Source organism: Athene noctua, chromosome 2 (assembly GCF_965140245.1).
Source record: "Athene noctua chromosome 2, bAthNoc1.hap1.1, whole genome shotgun sequence".
Classification (NCBI taxonomy): domain Eukaryota; kingdom Metazoa; phylum Chordata; class Aves; order Strigiformes; family Strigidae; genus Athene; species Athene noctua.
The window spans coordinates 24,342,631-24,363,415 of record NC_134038.1 but is presented as its reverse complement, the minus strand read 5'-3'; the positions used below and the strand labels follow the sequence as shown (position 1 = coordinate 24,363,415).

The window sequence follows — 20,785 nt, the reverse complement described above, 5'->3', positions numbered from 1 at the left end:
CGTAATGTCTCTCAGGACGACATTTGCTTTTTTCAAGGCATCATCATACAGCCTCACCATTTTCCTGCTCACATTTACATATCTTCACCATTTCCGATTGAATATACAGCTTATAAACAAATGTGTTGCTATCTTTACGTAAATGATGTTTGGGTTTTGATGTTAAATAAATCCCTTTTTCTCAGACTCTACTTTTTGAAATTAAATCAGCACTCCTGATTGATATTGCTATGCTACTCTATGTTATATATGTTACTGGCATCAGAGTTTTGCGGACACTTATCAGATACCTTTTTATTTCCTCCATCCTGACCTAAAAAAAAATTTAGTGCCTGTGGTTACTTTTTTCAATCTTCAGGTATCATTGTGACTTGACAGATGTAGTAAAAATCCATGTTTCAGGCTCTGTGGTTCCACATGTTAATTCTTCCAGCATTCTTTGGTGGTTATTTATGTTCCCTTGCCCTACCCAGCTTGAACCACTGAGCTCCCTGAATTTTCCTTCTTAACCTTCATTCCTGTTAATTAATCAGCCTCCTGTTGTCTCCATGTACATTTTAGTCCTTACTGAGTAACAAGGAGCAAATAGAGATTTTTCTAGCTATGCCTAGATTAACTTGTATCTCTACCACATTCTTACTTTTTTCGTGGTTATATATATACGTGTGTCTATACACAAGACACACAGGGATAAAAAAGGTAATAGCACATACACATGCATTTTTTCTACTATATGCTTTATGTCAGCTTGACTTTTTCCTTGAGCATGCATAAGTGCCATAAGTGTGTATTTCTGTATCTTAATTCTAAAATCTTCATATCTTACTGAGTTTGCATTTGTTCTAAATTCATATTCTCATTCAATTTCATGCTATTACCAAAAAGAAAAAGGTGGCTTAAGATACAACCCTTTAAAATCGATGCTTTTATTAAAATTTGTTTTCTATTGTCTTTAGAAATGTTTCTATAAACATTCTCTCCAGTTCAGTGATGCATCCAGGAATAATCCAAGTAGGTTATTTACAGATTTAAAATTTGGGATGTGATTAGACAGAAGCCACTATATATTTATTGGATTTGGGTTCTCAAAATCACACAGTTGTCTAAATAGCATATTCCATGAAAGAAAAGATCATGTGATACAAGTACTTCATGATTTGTCCCAGCATTTTTATTCATGTGTTTGCCCACCACAAGGCATTTTGTTGCCTAGCATCATTTTTACTTTGCCTCTTTGATCATTTTAGTATGACAATAACTGGGTAATTAATAAATTGATGTTATGTAATAAAATTAAAAGAGCTAGTTCAAGAAAAAAACTTGTTTAATGATTAAAATGTCCTTGATACCATGATGTGATGACATCTGATGGATTTTTTGGCTGCATAATACAAATAATGATTAGTTGAATTGTCTTTGCTATTCTTGGGTACTGTGGAACAAGTACCTATTCCTTTACCAAGGAGGAGAAAGTTTGAAGTGTTGTACTAGAATGACATTCTAACATTTTAAGTCAAGACAGAGTAGAATCTGAGTAATAGTTACAATTCTGATTTTCTATATGACAGCTTACTTTAATTTAGTTCTGCACTTTTAGCGTGTACAGTAAATCCCATTATATTTGCAGTCAAGCATAAAAGTAATTATGCCTTCTTCCTTTTATCACAGATTCCTTGCAGCTTGGAGTACTGGGATGAGCTTCAGAAATCATTTGTTGCATTCCGGGAATTCAGTCTATCAGAAAGCAAAGTCTGTGAACTACAGCTGCCCAGTATCAACTTTGTGAATGATCAGAAAGAGCTCATAGCTTCTGATCTATGGAGAATTGTCCTGAACAGCAGTCAGAATGTGGCTGATGACCAAAGGTAATTTTAAAGGAGGAGGGAAAAACAGAAATCTTATGCTACACTCCTGAGAGATATTTTTCAAGAGACTTAGGAAATAAGATACTGTTTTCATATGTGGTAAGGATAGCTGGTCTTAAATGAGCTTCAGACTGTAGTTCACCTTCACATAAGGGCATGGAGTGTGCACAAAAAGAACTCTCTTAGATTTATAGGCAGCCTGGCAGCATCATACTCATCTATTTTCTGAATACAAAGATTACTGAAAAGTGAAGACAAACAGGCCATATCCAGAAACCTCTTAGCTGCACAAGGTAGTAGAATTAGCTAATGAACAAAAGAAGGCTGAGGCACCATCCACTGTATAACGTAGTAGTAAACATTCTTCTTCCACGCACTCCCCATACATCACCTTTATTCTGTCCTCAGTGGAAGTCAGTGACTAAAATAAGCCATGTCTATTTTAAATATGTTAAACAAAACTTTAGTACTTCAGGAGCATTACATTATTATTCATGCAGCTTGCTTACTATGCTAACAGTAGAAAAATTTAATCAGTGTTTTCAAACACTGGGGATCCATTTTTCATTATGCTTACAGCTGGAAACAATGTACAATGACAGATATTCACTCTATTTGCATTAATTTCATTTTGTTTAATATGTAGAGTAAGAAGAAATGAGTACAAGTTCTCTCCACAAACAGCAGTGGAATTGCTTTCAAGACCTTCTTAACATTTCATAGATAGAGCAAAAAACCCAGAATGACCCTATTGGATCACTGGTATTTGCTGATTGTTGCTGCCTGTGTATGAACACATGCTTGAATTAGTGTATAGCATGCACACATATGTTACATGAAGTTACAGAATTCAGAGGAATAAAGAAATACAAACATGGCTAACAAAATCAATAAAGAAAATTAAACATCTGGTTTCCATTAATAGTATCAGGTTGGAAATGATTTCTTGATGTTAATTGTGAAAGAATGCATTTTCATCATTGAGAAGTTAAGTGTTTTAGACAAGGTTAATTCCTCTGAATGTGGGACCTTGGCAAAATTGCCTTCCTGGTCAGCTTAACACCACAGAAATGTGAACTCGGTGGGAACTGAAAATGAAGTAGTGAAATTTAGTAGATTTTTTTCATCAAGGCATTTGGCACTGTTACCATGTTTATTGTTTTCTGCTCAAACAGTGTTCATCACTATATGCAATGTTTCATTCAGGGAACTCTGATAAGCTAGTGAGCTGTAATCATTCAGAAAAAGTCTAGGGTTAAAATGCAATACAAGTAAGTAAAAAGCAATATAAAACCAGTTTGGTTATATTCCAGGTTATATTCCCTGCCTCAGCAGCAGTTTCAGATAGAAATTCAATCTCTTTCTGTATACTAAATTCAAACAAGGTTGCACTGCAAACTTTCTTAAGGGTGACTGCAGGAAGGACTGGTGTGGAAGAAGTAGGTCCTGACCAGCCTGGAATGACCGTTATCAGAGAAACTTAACAGGTCAGAAAAAGAGCAACTGTTTCTCAGAGATGAGTCTTTGACCTATGGTGTTTGAGGCACACTATCTCTTTCTTGGAGACAGAGCAAATCATGCCAGTCACGTGTCACTGACCTGGAGGTTTTGACACAGTTCACAAGCACTGAAATACATGTAGTTACAGCTACAGAACAAGTTTTATGGTAACTGTTAAGTCCCAAAGGATCATATTTGGTTAAAGGGAAGCCTTTTTTAGGAGGTGGTGACAAATACTGTGGTCCTGCAGGGAAGGCCAACCTTTCTGGACCACTAGTAGCATATAGGAAGTCCATGTTGGCAATAACTTTGCTGAAACTGTGGCTTTGTCAAGCAAACATACTGCTACCAGTATGGATAGTTTCTTGTGACCAAGCATTCTAAAATGTATTCTGGAATCTACTTGACAAAAAAATGCCTAACTTTTTTGGTTTTGAGAGAGGGACTTCCCCATGTCATGGTAAATTTCTTTGTTAGGCTTGTGCCTAAAGCAGGAGTTTAACATGAGATCTTATAGACTTAAATAGATCTTATATAGAAGAGGCACAGGAGCTGTGCTTAAAGCTAGTGCTGAGTATTAGACCAGGGAACTTCAAGGCTGAGGGATCTGCGAGTGAGAGCGAGAAGCAAAGACAGTATAAAAGTTGAATCTCAGTTTTCCTGGAGACTCACGATGATGTGACGTTAACTGCATGCTGTAACTGTGTGACTGATTAGCAAATTTAATTCACTATTAATTGTACAGCATAAAAATGCTTAGTCTTGGTGAAGTTTATTTTTTTAGTTTGATCTTGTATTTTGGGTCAGACTCAAGCAGCTGCCATATGCATGCAGCTGCTGTTCAATGATAATTTTTCCTTCAAATCACACAGGGGTTTTTTTGTGGTAACCTCTATGATATGCTAATTATTAATACCAGAGAGCTGATCCCTTGTGTTTTAAGTACTTTATTACTGATTCCTAACATCAGTTATAAAGTATAAAACTTATGTGGCTCATGTGACAGGAAAACAACAAGGTTTATGAGAAGATGTGGATCCAGCTGATATGTTGAGCAGTAGCTGGCAGGCTGAAGTGTATCAACCAATAATGAATATGGGAATATGCAAAGATGTCGTGATCCAAATCCTGTGGTATGCAAGCTCTTTCTGAGATTGATCAGGAACTAATTAGAAGTGTAAAAATCAAGGCATTATCTGGTTAGGGACATAGTATATATGTGTATGCTGGTTATTTTTAAGAATTTTGTAGACCATTCAATGAATGTATAAGGTTTGAATGAACATTTATGAATGCTTATTCAATGAATGAGCAAATCTGAAGTCCTACGTGAAATAATTTAGCATCCCCTTGGGGATTTAGTATAGTGTCTATGAAAGGAATCATATATGGCAAAATTGACTGTTTATGGAAGACCTTAAAATAGGGGAGTTAAAGGAAATTTTCATAGAATAAATTATTTTTATAAATTGCATTTTCATGTTGTAGGACTAGCAAATTTAAAATTGCTTTTATTTGAAGCTCTGTTTGGTTGGTGTCACACTAAAGCCCCTCCCTAGTTTGGCTGGGAGGGGTCTATCATTCTTTGTTTAAATGGATTACATTACAAGATGTTTTATATATTTGTGCATCTCCTGTGTAATGTAAACAGTATTTTTATAATTACTGACATAGTAATGTGGAATAGTAATTGAAAATGCCTTAAGATACAAACCATGAAACAAGTACAAAAACTTTTAAATAAGCCCTAAATTGCTACTTTTTAAAAGTTAAAGTGAGGAATCATGATCATGTTTCTTGCTAATTGTTTTAGCTCTTATTCAAAGTAAATGATGTACTGAATTTTGACCTCTAACAATTTGGGTTCAGACCAGCATTTGAGTCATAAATTAAATGAGTTAAGTGGTCTCTTTCTTCTTCCCAGTGGATATTTTCCCATGTTGCGGTTTCATCACAAATGGCAGTTTTGGTTTAAGTATTCCACTCTTAAAATAACAAGAATAATGCAGGTCACTGTTAAGTCATTGTTCCCAGTTGCCATATATTTAACTTGAACTGCTTTGCATGATGTGAAACCTTTATACTTTATAATATATAATGACCTCAAATGTAGGTATTTTCCATTTTAAAAATCCTGATATTTCACAGGATTTAAAAAAAATAGTAATAAATAAATTTCTGGTATTAAAGTCAGGTCAGTTTTATTTAGAATTTCCTTTGGTTTTGATATACCCATCCCTCAGTGCATTGTACCAAACACAAAGCAGTAGAAGGAGAAGCTGGTTATTCCTTTTCTCCCTGGCTGAAAATTGTGGACAGTCCACACTGCATTTTGTAGCAGCCAAGGTAACGTGGGATTTTTTTGATATTGTATTAATTTGATGCACTGATTTTGATTTCACAATCAGATCTACCTCTGATATTAATCCTCCAGTTGTTGTTCACCAAGACTTAAAAGAAAGTTTCCTGGGTTTTTAGCTAACACAGCTTTATTTTCAGCTTGTGCACAGCATGTGATGAAGGACTGTGTCTTTGATTTCTGTGCTCTATGCAAGTTAAAAGTAGAAAGTAGCAGTGCTAAAGGTCTGTTGGAAGTCTACCTAGGCAAAAATTTTAAATAAGATTGGAGGGTGATGGTGGTGATCATAAAGACTACAGTCCCTCTTCTTCTCTCTGTAGGGTGACTTTCCCTTCTAAAATGTGCTTTAGCTCACATTGTCCTGCTCCTCTCAGTCCTCCACTGCCAGTGCTTGACCCTCTCTAGGATAGGAGAGGGTGCAGGGCCAGTTCAGTCCTAGGGAGCAGCGTTGTCACACCCTCATTTGCTGTTTCTCTCTGGTTAGTTTTTTAAGCGTGTGGTTGGACTCTGAATTTGTTAGGGAATCATTTCAGTGATGGGCCTTTTTCGTTTCTAAGGTTACTCTCCATGAGGAAACAAAAAGCTGTTTGAATCTTTTTGTTCCCAACATTTCAAGTTCCAGAATATTACCTCCTCTTGGTCTGCTGCTTGTGGGGCAGAAAAATGAGACCAAAGTATGGCTAAATGCTTTAAATTATTTCCCTGGTGTGAAGCTCCTGCCACATTTCCTGCTGCATCAATCATGTCATGTTGCCCCGTTAATCACTGGTTATCAGTGAGAAATGACAACGGTCCTATCACAGTTAAATGCTTGATAAATAAAAGGCAGGTATATAAAATTTGATTGAATAAGAATTTGGAGGGGTTTGTTTGTTTCTTTATTTTATGAAAATAGCCATTGCCAAAAAAAGTATCTAAAGAAATAAAAATGCTGAGTCACTCACTGATAGCTAATTTACAGAATAGGTTTCTGAGGAACAGTTTATAATTTCAGAATATACCTCAAATTTCAGAAATAAATGTCCTTCCTTTTTACTGCAGTTAGTGTTATAGCTGTTTGTGCAAATGAAGTGTTAAATCAGGATATCAAAGCGTAATTATTTTTTTTAAAGTTCCTCATAGTTTGGTTAATGTCTTTTTTACACCCCTCTACCCTTTTTCTATTTTCATTTCATATGTCCCTGAACTTCTGTTTCTAAGCAAAATGCAATGAGCAGAACTTCTTAATGTACTGACAATTATTCTGAGGGAACTAACTAGTTTCACAGATTCAAAAGTATTTAATGGTCTAAATCAGCATATAAATTCTGGTGGATTTGCTTCCATGCTTTATTCCAGCAATCTAAGGAATATCCATGGCAGAGCAAAGAAAAGCATCCCATTTCTCTGACTGTAGTCCAGTCCCATAGATGTTTTATCATGTGAACACAAAGAATAATTTTATTTCCAAAGATGTCAATTCTCAAAAGGCCTACACCATGTATGAAGTGTAAACAGGCATTTGAAGAGGTAAAGCAGCACAGGAAAGCAACTAAAAATCTGAATAAGTGATCTGTCTTTCATCCCTCACAGACTTAATACATTCTTGATATCCTATCTTGCTTCTTTGATAATTACATAATTTTCATTAGGTTTTACTGCTACACAATATATTAATTTATGTCCACAAATCTAAAGCTGGATTTAAGTTTCATAAATAGTTACCATAACATAATACTGATAAAGTTGCCTATCCATGGAATTCTACGCATTTGCAGCTGAACTTTTTGAGTATGTACTATATTTTTGCATAATTTTGCAGTAACATGCATGGAATGATGCAAAATTTGGTCCTAAAAGCATAAGACACGTTGTTTTGAAAGCTACTGTTTGAATTTGAACTTTTATTAGAATTTAAAATATCTTAAAATATCAATTAAAATCTATTTACAGTGAAAATAGTAAGTTGACCTTAGCTCCTTTGTTAAATTTTATTTTTAAAATAAAAGCAGTATTTGACTGAGGATGTGGACTTAGTTTTCTTGAATCAAGTCTGCACTTTTAAATTAAAACTCTTTAGTGCCAAACTGCAAAGGGAGTGAGAATAAGGAACATTAAGGATAGACTTGGCTTAAATTAGAAAGTTTATTTGTACTTCAGTGGTATCTTAGCAACCTATAGAATTGTGATGTAGTGTTAGCTTCTCTCTAGAGACTGAAAGATAATGCTTGGAAATTTGTGGCGTCAGAAGCATGGCTACAAAAAAAAAAAAAAAAAAATCCAGTGGGGTGGCATTTTAAACATATAGTTAATATGTTGTAATAGGTGCTAGTAAAAGGCTCCGGGCTGAGCTTATAACACTTGGAGATTCTTATTAAATGACAACTGTAGTGTGAGAAGGGCAAAGGAAAGAAAGCTTACAGGGTCAGGGTTTATGCAGAGAAGTAGTTTGATGGTTGTGATCTGGTTTCCTTAAAATGAAATGGAAAAAATTATTCTTTTGAACAGATTAACTTTCAGCTCATTAGCTTTAGTAATGGTAATGTAGCTATTTCACCAATTAAAGATATGTGATATATTGGGATTTTACTTTCTGTAAATATGCTTCACTTCTGTGGTTCAAGTGTTTCAGTTTGTAAATTGAAAGTGCATTGTGATAAAAACATTGTTGGATTGCAGTCTTGTCTGCTATGTCCTGCTTGGGAAGAAGTACATACAGTAACATTAGCAGTTAAAAGAAAATGACAACATTGGCTGTGTCAGGAAACTTAACATGGCACATGGTCAAGTCCTACTGTAAAGCAATAAAATCCTGGAAGTTCTGAACTACCTCTTTGTTGTCTACCTTCTGCAGCTCAGAAAGCGAATCTGGCTCACAAAGCACATGCGATCAGCTTGTAACCCCCACGGCATTAGCAGCCTGTACCAGGGTTGACTCCTGTTTTACTCCTTGGTTTGTGCCATCTCTAAGTGTGTTGGTCCAACTTACTTATTTGGAAGTCCACCTCTGCCATCATCTTGATCAACTAGGTACAGGTATGTACTCCTTTATGTAGAATAGTAAGAGCATATAGTTCATACATGCTACTTAATCGCTGTCTTGCTGTTTGTAGTCCCCATTTCCTCATTCGAATAGGTATTCTTGAAATAAATTATCACCAACAGCCACCAGTCATACAGACTACAGACTCAGACTGATGATTTCTGTGCATTGAGAAAGTACATATGGTAGGCAGTGGGGCTGGCTGATCAGCCCCCTTCCTCCCTCCAGAATGGGTAACTGTAGAAGACATCCGTTATTCATAGTCTGATTAGTGACAGCAGGTGCCAGTTCAGTTTTGAGCCATCTTAGTGAATGAACTTGATCTTTTAAATTTTCCAGCATATTAGCAGTACTATTAAAATATTTGAAGATTTTTCAAACCCCTTAGTAAGAATTCCATGGAAGAGCTTTGAGAACTGCAGATTTAACTGTTATTTCAATTGTGATCACTTTTGGTGCCGCATCTGGTTTTGTTCAGTGCTCTCTGTCATTGTATTAATGGCATATACATTCCAAGAGATCTTTAGATTATTGTCTGATTTTCAAATGCCAGGAATGCTTTCCATAGAAGATGAGCAAATATCTTAGATAATTTTGACAGGGACAGCTTTCCTGGTGAGTAGTTTTTGTGTTCCTGCAAGTATTATAATACATTCATTATCAAATCATACCAAGACTGACACTCAACATCTAGCAAATCATTTCTTGTCTATCTACTACCTCTATCAGTACATGATCTTCCTCACTATTACACTCCAATTCCAGATGCTCAATCTTTAAAATTACACATACTGAAAAAGCAAAAAATCAGATTAAAATCAAACCCAGCTGTTTCATTTTTCAACAGCAACTGAGTTTATGCTGATGCTGCTGTTGTTCTTGTTACAGCACCTGAAGGCCTAAGTTTTGGGGCTCTGCTGTGCTATGTTATATGCAAAGGGAGCACAAAACTTATTGTATCCATTATGCTTTTGTAGAATAATAGGGCTTGATCCTGGAAAGTGATGAGTGTTTTGGTTCCAAATCTGTAGAGCACTTGAGCATATGCTAATTTTAAGCATGTGAGTAGTTCCAGCAACATAAATAATAACATCAATGGAAATACTCGCATGCTTAATGTTACACAAGTGGTGTACGTGCCTTGCAGTGTCTGCTGCCACAGTGCTCAGCACTTCGCAGGACTGAGACTTGAGTGAATGCGATAAAATCTTTTTCATGATATATTTCTCATGCTTCAGTCTCAGGATACTGTTTTGTTTAATTTCTAGTATTATGGGGTAACAAGACCATCTCAGTGGTCTTGAACTCCATGTAATTAGAGCAAAGAAAATTTTCATTGTGGAGCTTGTTGGCCTGCACAGTCATGTCAACAAATATTATATTGTTAATTTTTATTGTATTCATAATGTGCTATGTGTGGAATATTGTATACATGTACTATAGCAAAAAACTCTCACAGAAATATGGTCTCTGCTTCAAATAGGTGGCAATCTGAAGTATTGTGTAGTGCGTAGATAAAGCAGTTTGGCTGGTCTGTTTACCATGAAAAGATTTTGGTTTGCAGATACTTTTTGTTTGCAGCTGCTATTAATTACAGTTCTATTTTACATCTAATAAACAATGTGAACAGGATTAATTTCAGATTTCAGAAATGTTGACTCTTTTATGAATTTTACTTGTTTTCATTTTATGTACAAGCAGTTAAAACACACTTTACAAAAATGTACAGAATGTGGCAGTGGTGATGTTGTAGTCTTGCTTGTTCTTTTACTTTTCAGCACCATCAAAGTTTCTTCAGCCATTTTCATCTGATAAGAACATGCCATCTGAACTAGAATACATGGTAATTTCCTTGGATGAGCCTCATGTCTATCTTCGTCAGTGGAGCGATGAGTCGATGTTCCAGGAGATCCAGTTTTCAACTCAAGCCGACTGTAAACTTCTGGAGTGCCGAAATGTGACTATGCAGAGTGTTGTGAAACCTTTCAAAATCTGGGGACAGATTGCTATTTCCAGCAGCACAGTAGGAAGGCTATTGGACTGCACGATAATGGTGGACCCCATTTTCATCAACTTTGGCCAATATGCACTTCATTCTTTAAATACAGCAATTCAAGCTTGGCAGCAGGTATGCAAATACAATAGTGAGAAAAAATGTAAGCCGTTATGATTAATTTAATAGCAAAATAGAATGCTATCTCCATTCATTTAAAATATTCCAAGATGTAAAGGATTTAATTTACACTAAAAACAAATAAATTCTGTGATAGCAATGAAAATTAGGATACAATGAATGCTATATGCAAAGGTAAATGTAGCCAGAACTGCTTGAATTTCAGTGAAACTACATGGATTTATATCAGAATAATCAGAATCTTGATCTTGAAATGCATAATATTCAATTAATTTATGAAAAGGTGAGTGATGCATTATAGGTAAGCACGGCTCAGTCTGCGCGGTAGACCATATTGTTTCCAGCTACTACTTCTATCCTTATTGGAGTTCCACACTAGTTTCACATTACATTCTCTGCAAGCAGCATTAATGTCTGAAGCCAGTCCCAGCGTAAGGAACCTTACTTCTGCAATGACCCCTCAAAGGCCTGTAATTCCCTTACTCTACTATAGCCTTGAAATCAAATCATTCTCTTCATCTGCCTGAAGACCTATGTGGAGCCTGGGAATTAATTACCTATCATGGCACTACAATAACAAAGCCCCCAAAAAAGGATAAAGCATCTGTTTTATATCAAAAAATTCTTTTTTAAGGGCATTCCATGGTTTTCTTGTTGCAAAAGGACATTCATAAAACAAGATCTAGTGTGATTTAAATCTTTACAGCTGGCTCAAATATCAATGTGAACAAAAATCTTTGTAGCTCCAATTTCTGCTTTTTGTCATATTTTGAACAATGCTTTTAATAAAAAACAAACATAGAAAGTGTAAGAGAGTCCTTGGTAGGCTGTTTAAACCCAAAATATTTCTGACTTAGTACTAGTCCCTCATCTAAGACATGTGTGGCAACTACTGCAAAATGGCCTTCAGAAAGGTCAGTTTCCTCTTAGAATGGAAAAAAAAAAAAAAAAAGATCTCTCAGACATAGCTATATATATAAATAAAATATGGTGCATAAATATTTAAATGTTTTAAACCACATCACAGTGTGAATGACTGACTGACTACTCTGTGCCTTAAAGGAATATTCTGAGTTGAAAAAATGGAATTGTATATTTGATTAAGTAGAGCCATATGTCGCAGAGTATATTGCTGACAGGTACATTCTATGAATAGTTGGTACTGATTTATACATGGATTTGGCAATGTTAACATGAGCCACAGGAGGATATACTTCTGTAATTGTTGCTGTAATTTTCTCGTTTCCTCTCATGTCAAGGGTACTTGCCACCATGTTCTGATGTGGTGGGTATCTAGCCCTGAGTAATCGAGATTAAAAACTTGCATCACTTTGAAATTAGGGAACAGTTAACACACAAGTGGGTTCAAAATGGCTTATTAAATTAATTGTTACCAATATGTTTTGTATGTGGCTTTACCTCCAGACTGGGGGGGTGGCACGCACTGCATGGGAAGGGACTGAATTTCCCAACGATAAGCATTGTTCGATGTTTGCTGTTCACACAAAATACAATATAAATGCTGCCAACTAGAAGCATGAATTTAATAAGCAGGAAAGGTTATTTGAATTCTCCACATATTTTTTACTGGATTAATATCTGAAACAAGTGATGTTGTAGTCAGTGGACAGACAGATGAAGCATGAAACAATTTGGCCCTGCACCTTTAGGTCAAGAGTTCAGGATTAACAGAAGCCTCTGTCAGTGTCTTTGTTTCCTAGATATGGACTGATTTTTTTATTATTTTTTTTTTTGTTTAAGTAATGATGAACATTTTGAAAGTAGATTAAGCCTAAAAAACACCAGGCATACAATTTGCTTTATACTTCTAAGTCACATGCTGAAAATCTGAGAGGATTAGCACTCTTTAAAAACAGTTTCCCCTTTTGACATATTTCACTGTCTAGTCTGAAATCCCAGTTTAAATGCAAGCAGTAACAGACTAATGCACATCTAAATGCAAAGCTAAAGTAATGGTTTTAATAATCAAATAACTGGGCAGGGAACTTCCAAGATTGTTATTTAGTTTTATTATTTAATAATAACATACAGAGTATGAAGGGAGATAAAAAATGCATTTCTCCTGTGAATGTACATGGTGGGAGGTGTTTGGTTTTTTCCCCTTTATTTGGACATTTAAGCCTTCACAAATTGTTTTATAGCATTAGTGCTCTGTGGTATCTAGAGACACAGGGTCAGCTGAGAAACCAGCTCCCCAGGTATGGTACTAAGTGAGTATTCCTGGGAAAAAACCTGTTCCTTTGTGGTCTCACACTGCAAATGTTTTCCTAAACCCCTCAGAAGTTATACAAGCTCCCGTTTTAAACCTGTTTTAAACCATTAGAACTTCTTTTCCTCAAGGTCTGCGTGGTGCTTAACCTTTCTGTTGGCAGTTGCATAAGTTTTCTTAATGAGCTGGGATCAGTCAAAATGACATCTGTGATCACAGTAGTTTCCCCATCTTTCTACCGTAAGCACAAAGTACAAAGGAAAATGGTGCAGAAAATTTGTGTGTAGTTTCAATTTAACTTTCTAGCTGATAAGGTCAGGATACTGCCATGAGAATGAAGTTTAAGCAATCCTCTTAGAGGAATTTTGAGGGAGATAAGAAATTGCTAAAGACTTTCTGTTCAAAAAAAAAAAAATTACTAAGTATTTGAGAAACAGAGTGTGTACGTGTGTGTGTGTCTGTGTGTATGAAAGAGAGAAGGCTTGCACGTGTCTTTGATAGCTTGGGAAGCACACAGAAAATAACTTTCTGCATATAAAGAGTCCTAGGCTTTTATGGTTTTTTTTTTTTTCCAGAACCAGAAATGCTTTGAAATAGCTGTGAGCTGAGATGTGAGCAGAAAGTCCTCAGACAAGGAAAGCTCAGTGACTTAGTATTATGTGGGATGTTCTTCCCTTCTCTGAATAGAATTCACAAAATATTTGAAAGGCCAATAAAGGAAAGACACTTTCCAGGCTCCTCAGAGACAAAAAAACAGCTGAAAAATGATCTAAAGAGGGGCAGGAAATTGTCCCCCAGGAACTGACCCTAATCTCTGTCTGATTCAGGCTGTTGATCTTTTGCTGATTCTTTAGATTTGCTGTTTTATTCAGAGAGGGATTTTTTTTTTCCCCTAATCCACACTTAGGTGTTTTCAGATCCTGGAGTTATTCAGCCCTTCAACATCATTGCCATACAAATGGTCCAGTTCTATTTGTTTTTATTATGTCTGGGTTCTCTACACTCTTTTATCAGTCAAGATTTCCTCACTCCATCCTTCTGCTGATTTTTTTTTTTTTTTTTTTTTTTTGGTCCCTTTCTGCTTACCCTAGAAGCTTCTACTGTCAGTCTTCAGCAGCAAATTCGGGATCCAGTTCTCTGCAATGGGTGCAGGGATCTGCTGCAGCTCCCCAGGGACCAGGAATCATGGGTGCTAGTCTGCCTGGGAAAAATCTCCTGCATTTACTGCTAGGAGAATAAGAGCTACCTAGAACCCTGCCTATACAGAGTGTAGTTGCCATACTGAACTAGAGCATGCCCAAGCTTCCTTGATGATCCTGTAGTCAGCTGTTATTATTAAGACTTGAGGCATCAGTTGGTCTCTCTTGAACCTGTCAGCATGGAACAACACCTTATTATGCAAATCTTAGTGTTTCCTTGGTTAAAACTTTGTAACTGTTATAAAATTGAGCTTAAAATACCTTTTTTCTTAACTTTAAAAGCATTGCTGTTAAAAGGGGTGGATTTTAGTAGCAAATCTGGCACTTAAAATTAATGGTTAATGGCAATCGTTCATCAGCACCAAAATATGTCCAAGTCTATTAATAATCCCTGATAGGATAACATTTTCCTCAGTACAATTTAGGAGTTCTATGCATGCCAAAAACTTGCTAGATTCTCTTTTCTCTCTGGAAGATGCAAGAACCTACAGTTTGTGTTAACTTACTTGAAACTAAGTTAGTTAGTCGGTTAGTCAAGTAAAGACAAGGAAGTTCATTGTCTTTTGGTGTTGTTCTTCCAGTCTCTGCATAATCATCATGAAAAAGTATTAGAGTAAAAAAAAAAAAAAATTCTTAAATTCCCCTGGGGTTATATCTAGGTTTGACTATAACAACATGCTGAGCTCTATGGGTAGTAAAACCTCCCTTTTAAAAAGAACATTTTGCAAAGCTGTAACAGGAAAATATATATAATTGTGGTAGACTTATGGGTATGTGGGTATGGCAGCTTGACAGTAAGAAGTCATAGATCCACCACTAGAAAATGCCACAATAAATTCTGCACTCTGAAGTGGCACTGTAAATGTCAGCCTTTAGCATACCAAGTCTGCTACCGAATGCGATACAGACATACTGCTCTGTAATGAGTTTTACTGCTTTGAAAAAGTGAGATTTTGATTATGCTTGCATGACTCTTGTTTCACAGAAGATACTTGATGTTATGCAGAAGAATTAATGAGATTTGTAGAGAAGCTTGAATCTAAATATTTTCATACTTAAATACTCCTAGGGTGAATAATTTTTTGCACTAACGCTCCCATCCAACCATTCTGACATTCAGTCACAAAAGGAACTGCAACCTACCTGTAGAGGTGCACCTTAGGTTCTTCTGAAGTTAATAGTGGTAGTGAGCATGCATTCAAGAATGCTAAATTGGGCATACCTTGCACTTTTCAGAAAATCTGTTCCACATGTATCACCCAGCAATGTGCTACAAGCAATGTACCAAACTGGTTTTTATGGGTAACTGAGGATCCATAGGGATCTATGAGGAAAAATTTTTCTCTCTTCTTGTTTGATCTCGGAATTTCTGCAAGCGTCCAGGCACATTGTTATCAAAGAACTAGAGACCCATATGATCATAGACAAAGGAGGTGCTAGCTTCATTATGTCTGTTTAAAAGGTCTACTGAGAAAGCAAGGAGGGGAAACAGAATCAGCTCTCAAAGATCATGGAGGTCCCGTAAGTTAGAGAAAACGTCATGAGAAGAAAGGATGAGAAAGGAGCAGCTGGGCTATATTGTGTAGAGAAAGGAACCAACCAATAATAAAGCATTGTCAAAAGCATGTGCTGGGAAAGATGGGTCAAAAAGAGGTAACCAAAAGCACAAGATTAATTCTTTGTGTTAATACCCATAAACTGCACGAAGACTATCCAAATGTTACTTTCTTGGAGTGATTGTTATGGTTGCTAAATAGTTGCTTGTAAGTGGAAGGTGCCAGCCCAGTAGTGACTAGGACAGAAATTTGAGAGATGTTCTCCAAATGAAATTATCAGTCACACTTTGACCTCTCCCGTACAGGGGATTATAGTTCATGCCTTCAGGGGAGGAAGACCTGTAGCTCTGGTAATTTTTATGACTATCATATAGTCTCATTGTGTCAACAGAGTGACAAGCAGCCAGATGAAAAGCAGAAAGAGTGGGATGGAAGGATGCTGCAGGCTGGAGAAAAAGTATTGTAAAATCTAAAATATTTTACAAACCCATTATCGTATTTGATTTTTCCTATTAGACTGTCAAATGGCATGATGCGTTTTCAAACTAGCCTCATGGAGCTGTGAAAATACTCTCCCCGTGTCTCCTGCTTTTTCTTTAGTTTTTAAGTGTTATAGTATCAGGAGAGAGAGAAAGTTGTCTGCTGCTAACCCACAGCAACATTTCAAAGTAGAAGCAGCAGCTGGGGAAGAGGAAGTGCAGCCTGGCGGCCTGAGATCAGTTGTCAAGTATGGAGAAGTCTCTTCATGCCTCTCTGCTCTGCCTGTAGTGCCCCATCTGCCCTGTGTGACAGGTCATTTCCCACTGAATTTAATTCCATTGAAGTCTTTTACATAAATTAGGAAATGTAGTTTTTATAGTAGCTTTAGATCTTTAAGATTTGCATTACAGAAACATAAAGTAAAATATGTTAAGTCTTAGGATGTGTTTTGTCAACCCAAACACCGGTTTTTGCAGTGAGTAGAGAACTATGAGACCAAAGCTAATGGCAAGAGATCTTGAAGCATTTCTGTGTTGTAACAGTCACCACTGGGCAGACAGCTGCCAAATGTCTTGCAATTAATCTGATGTTTGTTGGCTTTCATATCCCTTCCCTTTCAGAACCAATGCCCTGAGGCAGAGGAGTTGGTCTTCAGCCATTTTGTGATCTGTAATGACACACAAGAGACACTGCGTTTTGGCCAGGTGGATACTGATGAAAATATTTTGCTGGCTAGTCTCCACAGTCACCAGTACAGCTGGCGCTCTCACAAGTCCCCACAGGTATGTCAGAAACAGCCCTTCGAATGCAGCGATTGCTAAAGCTGACTGGTGGTTTTATGCATTAAGTCTTCGGTTTTCTCTGTGGTCTCAACTATCTCTAATGCTACAGTTCCTTCAGGAGTCACACACTGGGGCTGCATCAGAGAGAAGAGGTAAACAGAGAGTGAGGAAAGCCAGAAGTGTTTAGAAGTTACTCAAGGGTAGAACGGGATGTGCACGACCGCTTTTTGTAAAACTGAGCGGTTGTGGAAACTGAAGCTTCTGAAAAAAAGCAAAAGAAGGTTGTTTGCCAGGTTTTTATAACTAAGTGATCAGTGTCTGTTTTCTGTGATGTACATTAGAGGTTTGGGGAATTTTTTTAATGAATTGTTTTTACCAGAAGCATCTGTTCACTGAAATTGTTTGCAGAACAGGGTCAAACTGGACAAATCTCTCAACTCAGCATGTGCTTGCATTAGAAAAGATTTGAAATTGTTAGAAACACCCCACTTATATAGTTTAAATAATGCAGTTTCTGTTTCTTGGGTGTTTTTTTAAGGATAAACACTGAAACTGAAATAAAATATTTTAAAATTATCAACAGGAAATATTTCAATGAAACCATGTTGTTGGTTTTCTTGAGTGGTGGTGAAAAATGGACTTTTCATCTTGATTCAAGACAGGGCAAGAATTTAAGTCTAAAAAAAAAGTGTTTATGAGACAGCAACGTAACTTCTTCTCTCTTTTTAATATATACCCAGCTCCTGCTGAGTGGGAGACTAGAGACCTGTGCCACCCCACTTGCTGAGCAGCAGTCCTGTGCTGAAGAGTTCCTAAAATTTTTACAGATCCTAGGAGAGGTGTAGTGGGTGGGGGTTCCTAACTCCTCTAGAGCCCTGGAAAATATTAGCCTTAGCATATGAGAAAGAAGGTGAAATTTGGATGGTAATTCTAAACAGAAGCTGTGCCCACTTTCACTGCTGACAAGTTTCAAGTTTCACTGGGAAACAAAGATGGCAAATTGACTGTGTTTTTCATTCATATGTCAGCTGGTGGATATGCAAAACTACTGAATGTTACATGAATGCTGTAATCTGTGCAGAGCAAATTCAGCCAGAGTAAACAGTTGCAGTTGACACTGAAGTCAAGGCATAAGTTAAGAAGAAGGCAGACTAATAAAGGACTGTCTCACCCCAGTGACAGAGGAGTTGTTATAAATGCTGTGTGCTGTAATAGTGCACAGAGGTGGACCTTTGGAGACTTAAGAAAGATTGGAGTACTGGATGTCCCTTGTTATGTTTTCAAATACAAGCAAAACACCTGTGAGGCCCCAGCCCACGGGTAAGCAATCCAAATGAGTGACTGTGCCTGTGCAGTTGGGCAAGTGTCAGATTGTGAGACAGGATCCCCACTCATTAGGGGACAGGACTTGCACTTGAGTTATGATTGACATAACTCCCTCTGATTGTGTGAGATAGAAAGAACAAGCAGGCTTATAGAAAGCTAGCTAAATGTGACCTATATTTCATAACCAATTATCACTTGATTTGTAGAAACCACCCCAAAAAAATCATTTAAACCTTTTCATAAACACATGGGAAAAGAAGGAAATGTTTCAAGCAATTATAAATAAAAACAGAATTAAGTAAGCCTTTCCTCTTACAATTTTCTTATCAATTTTCTGGTTACTTACATAAAATTATTCAGTTGGGAGAATCCTCTTTTTAACTATCATTCTAGATAGTTCTATTAATGGTGTAGTTCTAATTATGGTGTATTTCTAATAATGGTGTATTTCCAGTAATGCGGCAAACTGGAACGAGTTTTGAAAATGAGGATTATCTCAAGCAAAGTGAAAAGTAGAAGTTAAAATTTTAGCTTGTTAGTGATACTTTCTGTCCATTGCAGCTGAGCTGCTGAAGACCACCAGCACAACATGTGGCATTAGCCATCCAACACCTAGAGAACTTAAATGTTAAAACATTGATCTTCAGCTTTTCCTTTCAGTCACAGACTTTAGCAGTGCAAAACATTCCGTTTTCATGGCTGTTATGTAAGCTTTTATTAAATGAAAAATAAAAGTGAAGGATGAAAGGTGGAAAACTCCAGCAGAAAACCAAATCACACATTAGAGAGTGGGTGAGGTGACAGATTCATTTTTCAGATATTCACTCTTCAGCTGAAAGTTGGTGATGTCAAAGGGTTTCCCCGTTATGTTTTGCTCTCATCAGATTCAGATTCACTGCAGAATTAGTCTGATAAACAATTGGGAGTGTCATGTTGGATTCCCATGTCCCAGGAGATGGCAAAGCTAACAGCTTACTCCTCCTGACTCAACCACACTTCTGGCCAGCAGGCTCTTCTAGTAGGGGGGCTATACCTCCCTTGTCCCAGCCCTTGGAGTAAGTTCAACAATATTTCTGCTCTTTTAAGATTTTTCAACAGCCATCTCTTGCTGGGAGATTTAGAGAGTAAAAAAACAGCACTGAGGTAATTTCACTGAAAATATATGGAAGCACAGGCTTTCTGCACACTATTGAAATAGAAGCAAATTTTCTTTACAAAGATCAGAGAATCTTGTCATCCATCTATAGTCTTTGTTCATTTTGTTAATGCTAAATACGAATCACCATAAATTTAACGTACTTCAGAATGGCAATTCATCTAAATAGTCTAAACAGCACAATCCTTTTAGGTCATACAAAAGAAATTTGTTTAAATTTTATTACAAATGTTGTCATGTAAATTTTTTCAATGATTACTACAAATCCTTGAAATTAAAATGACAACTCAATTAAGACATCAGGTTGTCCTATTATGCTGTGGCACTTTTCTAATAGTTTCCATGCAAAATTATCTAACAGCTTGTTATCCAAAGGTCAGAATAATGCCCAAGCATGGACAAACCCTCTGAGTGTCATATTCATGGAATGCTAGATGACTTCATAGTTACGAAATTATTTCATTTCTCATGATAATTCCCGACTTGCCAAGTTAGTGAATTTTAAGAACTCTGAGAGCAGATTGTAAGATAAATGTGAAATAATCCATACTTCTGGAGTCAGGGACTTCCCTCCAGGCATTAGTTCATACTTGACTTACTTGACTTACTCTTGGGGATAAAATGAGTTAGGACAAGGTCTTAGATACCACATTCTCTTACTGGGAAAGAAAACCAACTTGCACAACTTCGGCTGGCTCATGTTTCTTGTTACACAGGCACTAAGAAGCAGCGGTTGCCATGAAATACTTTATTTAACCTCTGCAAAATGTTTTTTTAGTATGGCAAGGCAGTTCAGTTAAATGAAAATAAATAGTTTTTAAAGGATTGTATTTCTTTTACATTCACATCAATAAAATTCTCCATTTTTCTTTTGCTAATTAAGCATAGTGAGGTGCGGTAATTACCAATTTAATTTATTTAACACAATTAAATATATATACCTAAACCAAGTTATTTTTGTAGTATTTATGTAATGCTTTGTTTACATTTAGAATTAATTTTAATATTAATGGAGCTACTATAGGCTATAATTAAAAATTGTTTAACGCTTTCATGTTACAAAATCGGCTATAGCACACCAAGGATTTGGATTTATCAACTCTTGACGGTGTCCCTCCAACTGTTTGGCTTAACATAAAGCTCCTTCCTTCCTTCATTTTTTCCCAGCCCGGATCT

The 20,785-nt window shown here is 36.6% G+C and overlaps 1 protein-coding gene across 2 annotated transcripts in view; it reads left to right on the top strand.

Annotated features, from left to right (window-relative positions):
• The window catches only part of VPS13B (vacuolar protein sorting 13 homolog B), a 482,028-nt gene that overhangs the window by 413,368 nt on the left and 47,875 nt on the right, over positions 1-20,785 (top strand). For both annotated transcript variants that reach the window (XM_074898647.1, XM_074898646.1), the window contains exons 40-43: positions 1,669-1,865; positions 8,558-8,739; positions 10,525-10,874; positions 16,966-17,127. In XM_074898647.1, coding sequence (XP_074754748.1) covers positions 1,669-1,865; positions 8,558-8,739; positions 10,525-10,874; positions 16,966-17,127 — 891 coding nt within the window. The remainder of the gene's footprint in view (positions 1-1,668; positions 1,866-8,557; positions 8,740-10,524; positions 10,875-16,965; positions 17,128-20,785) is intronic.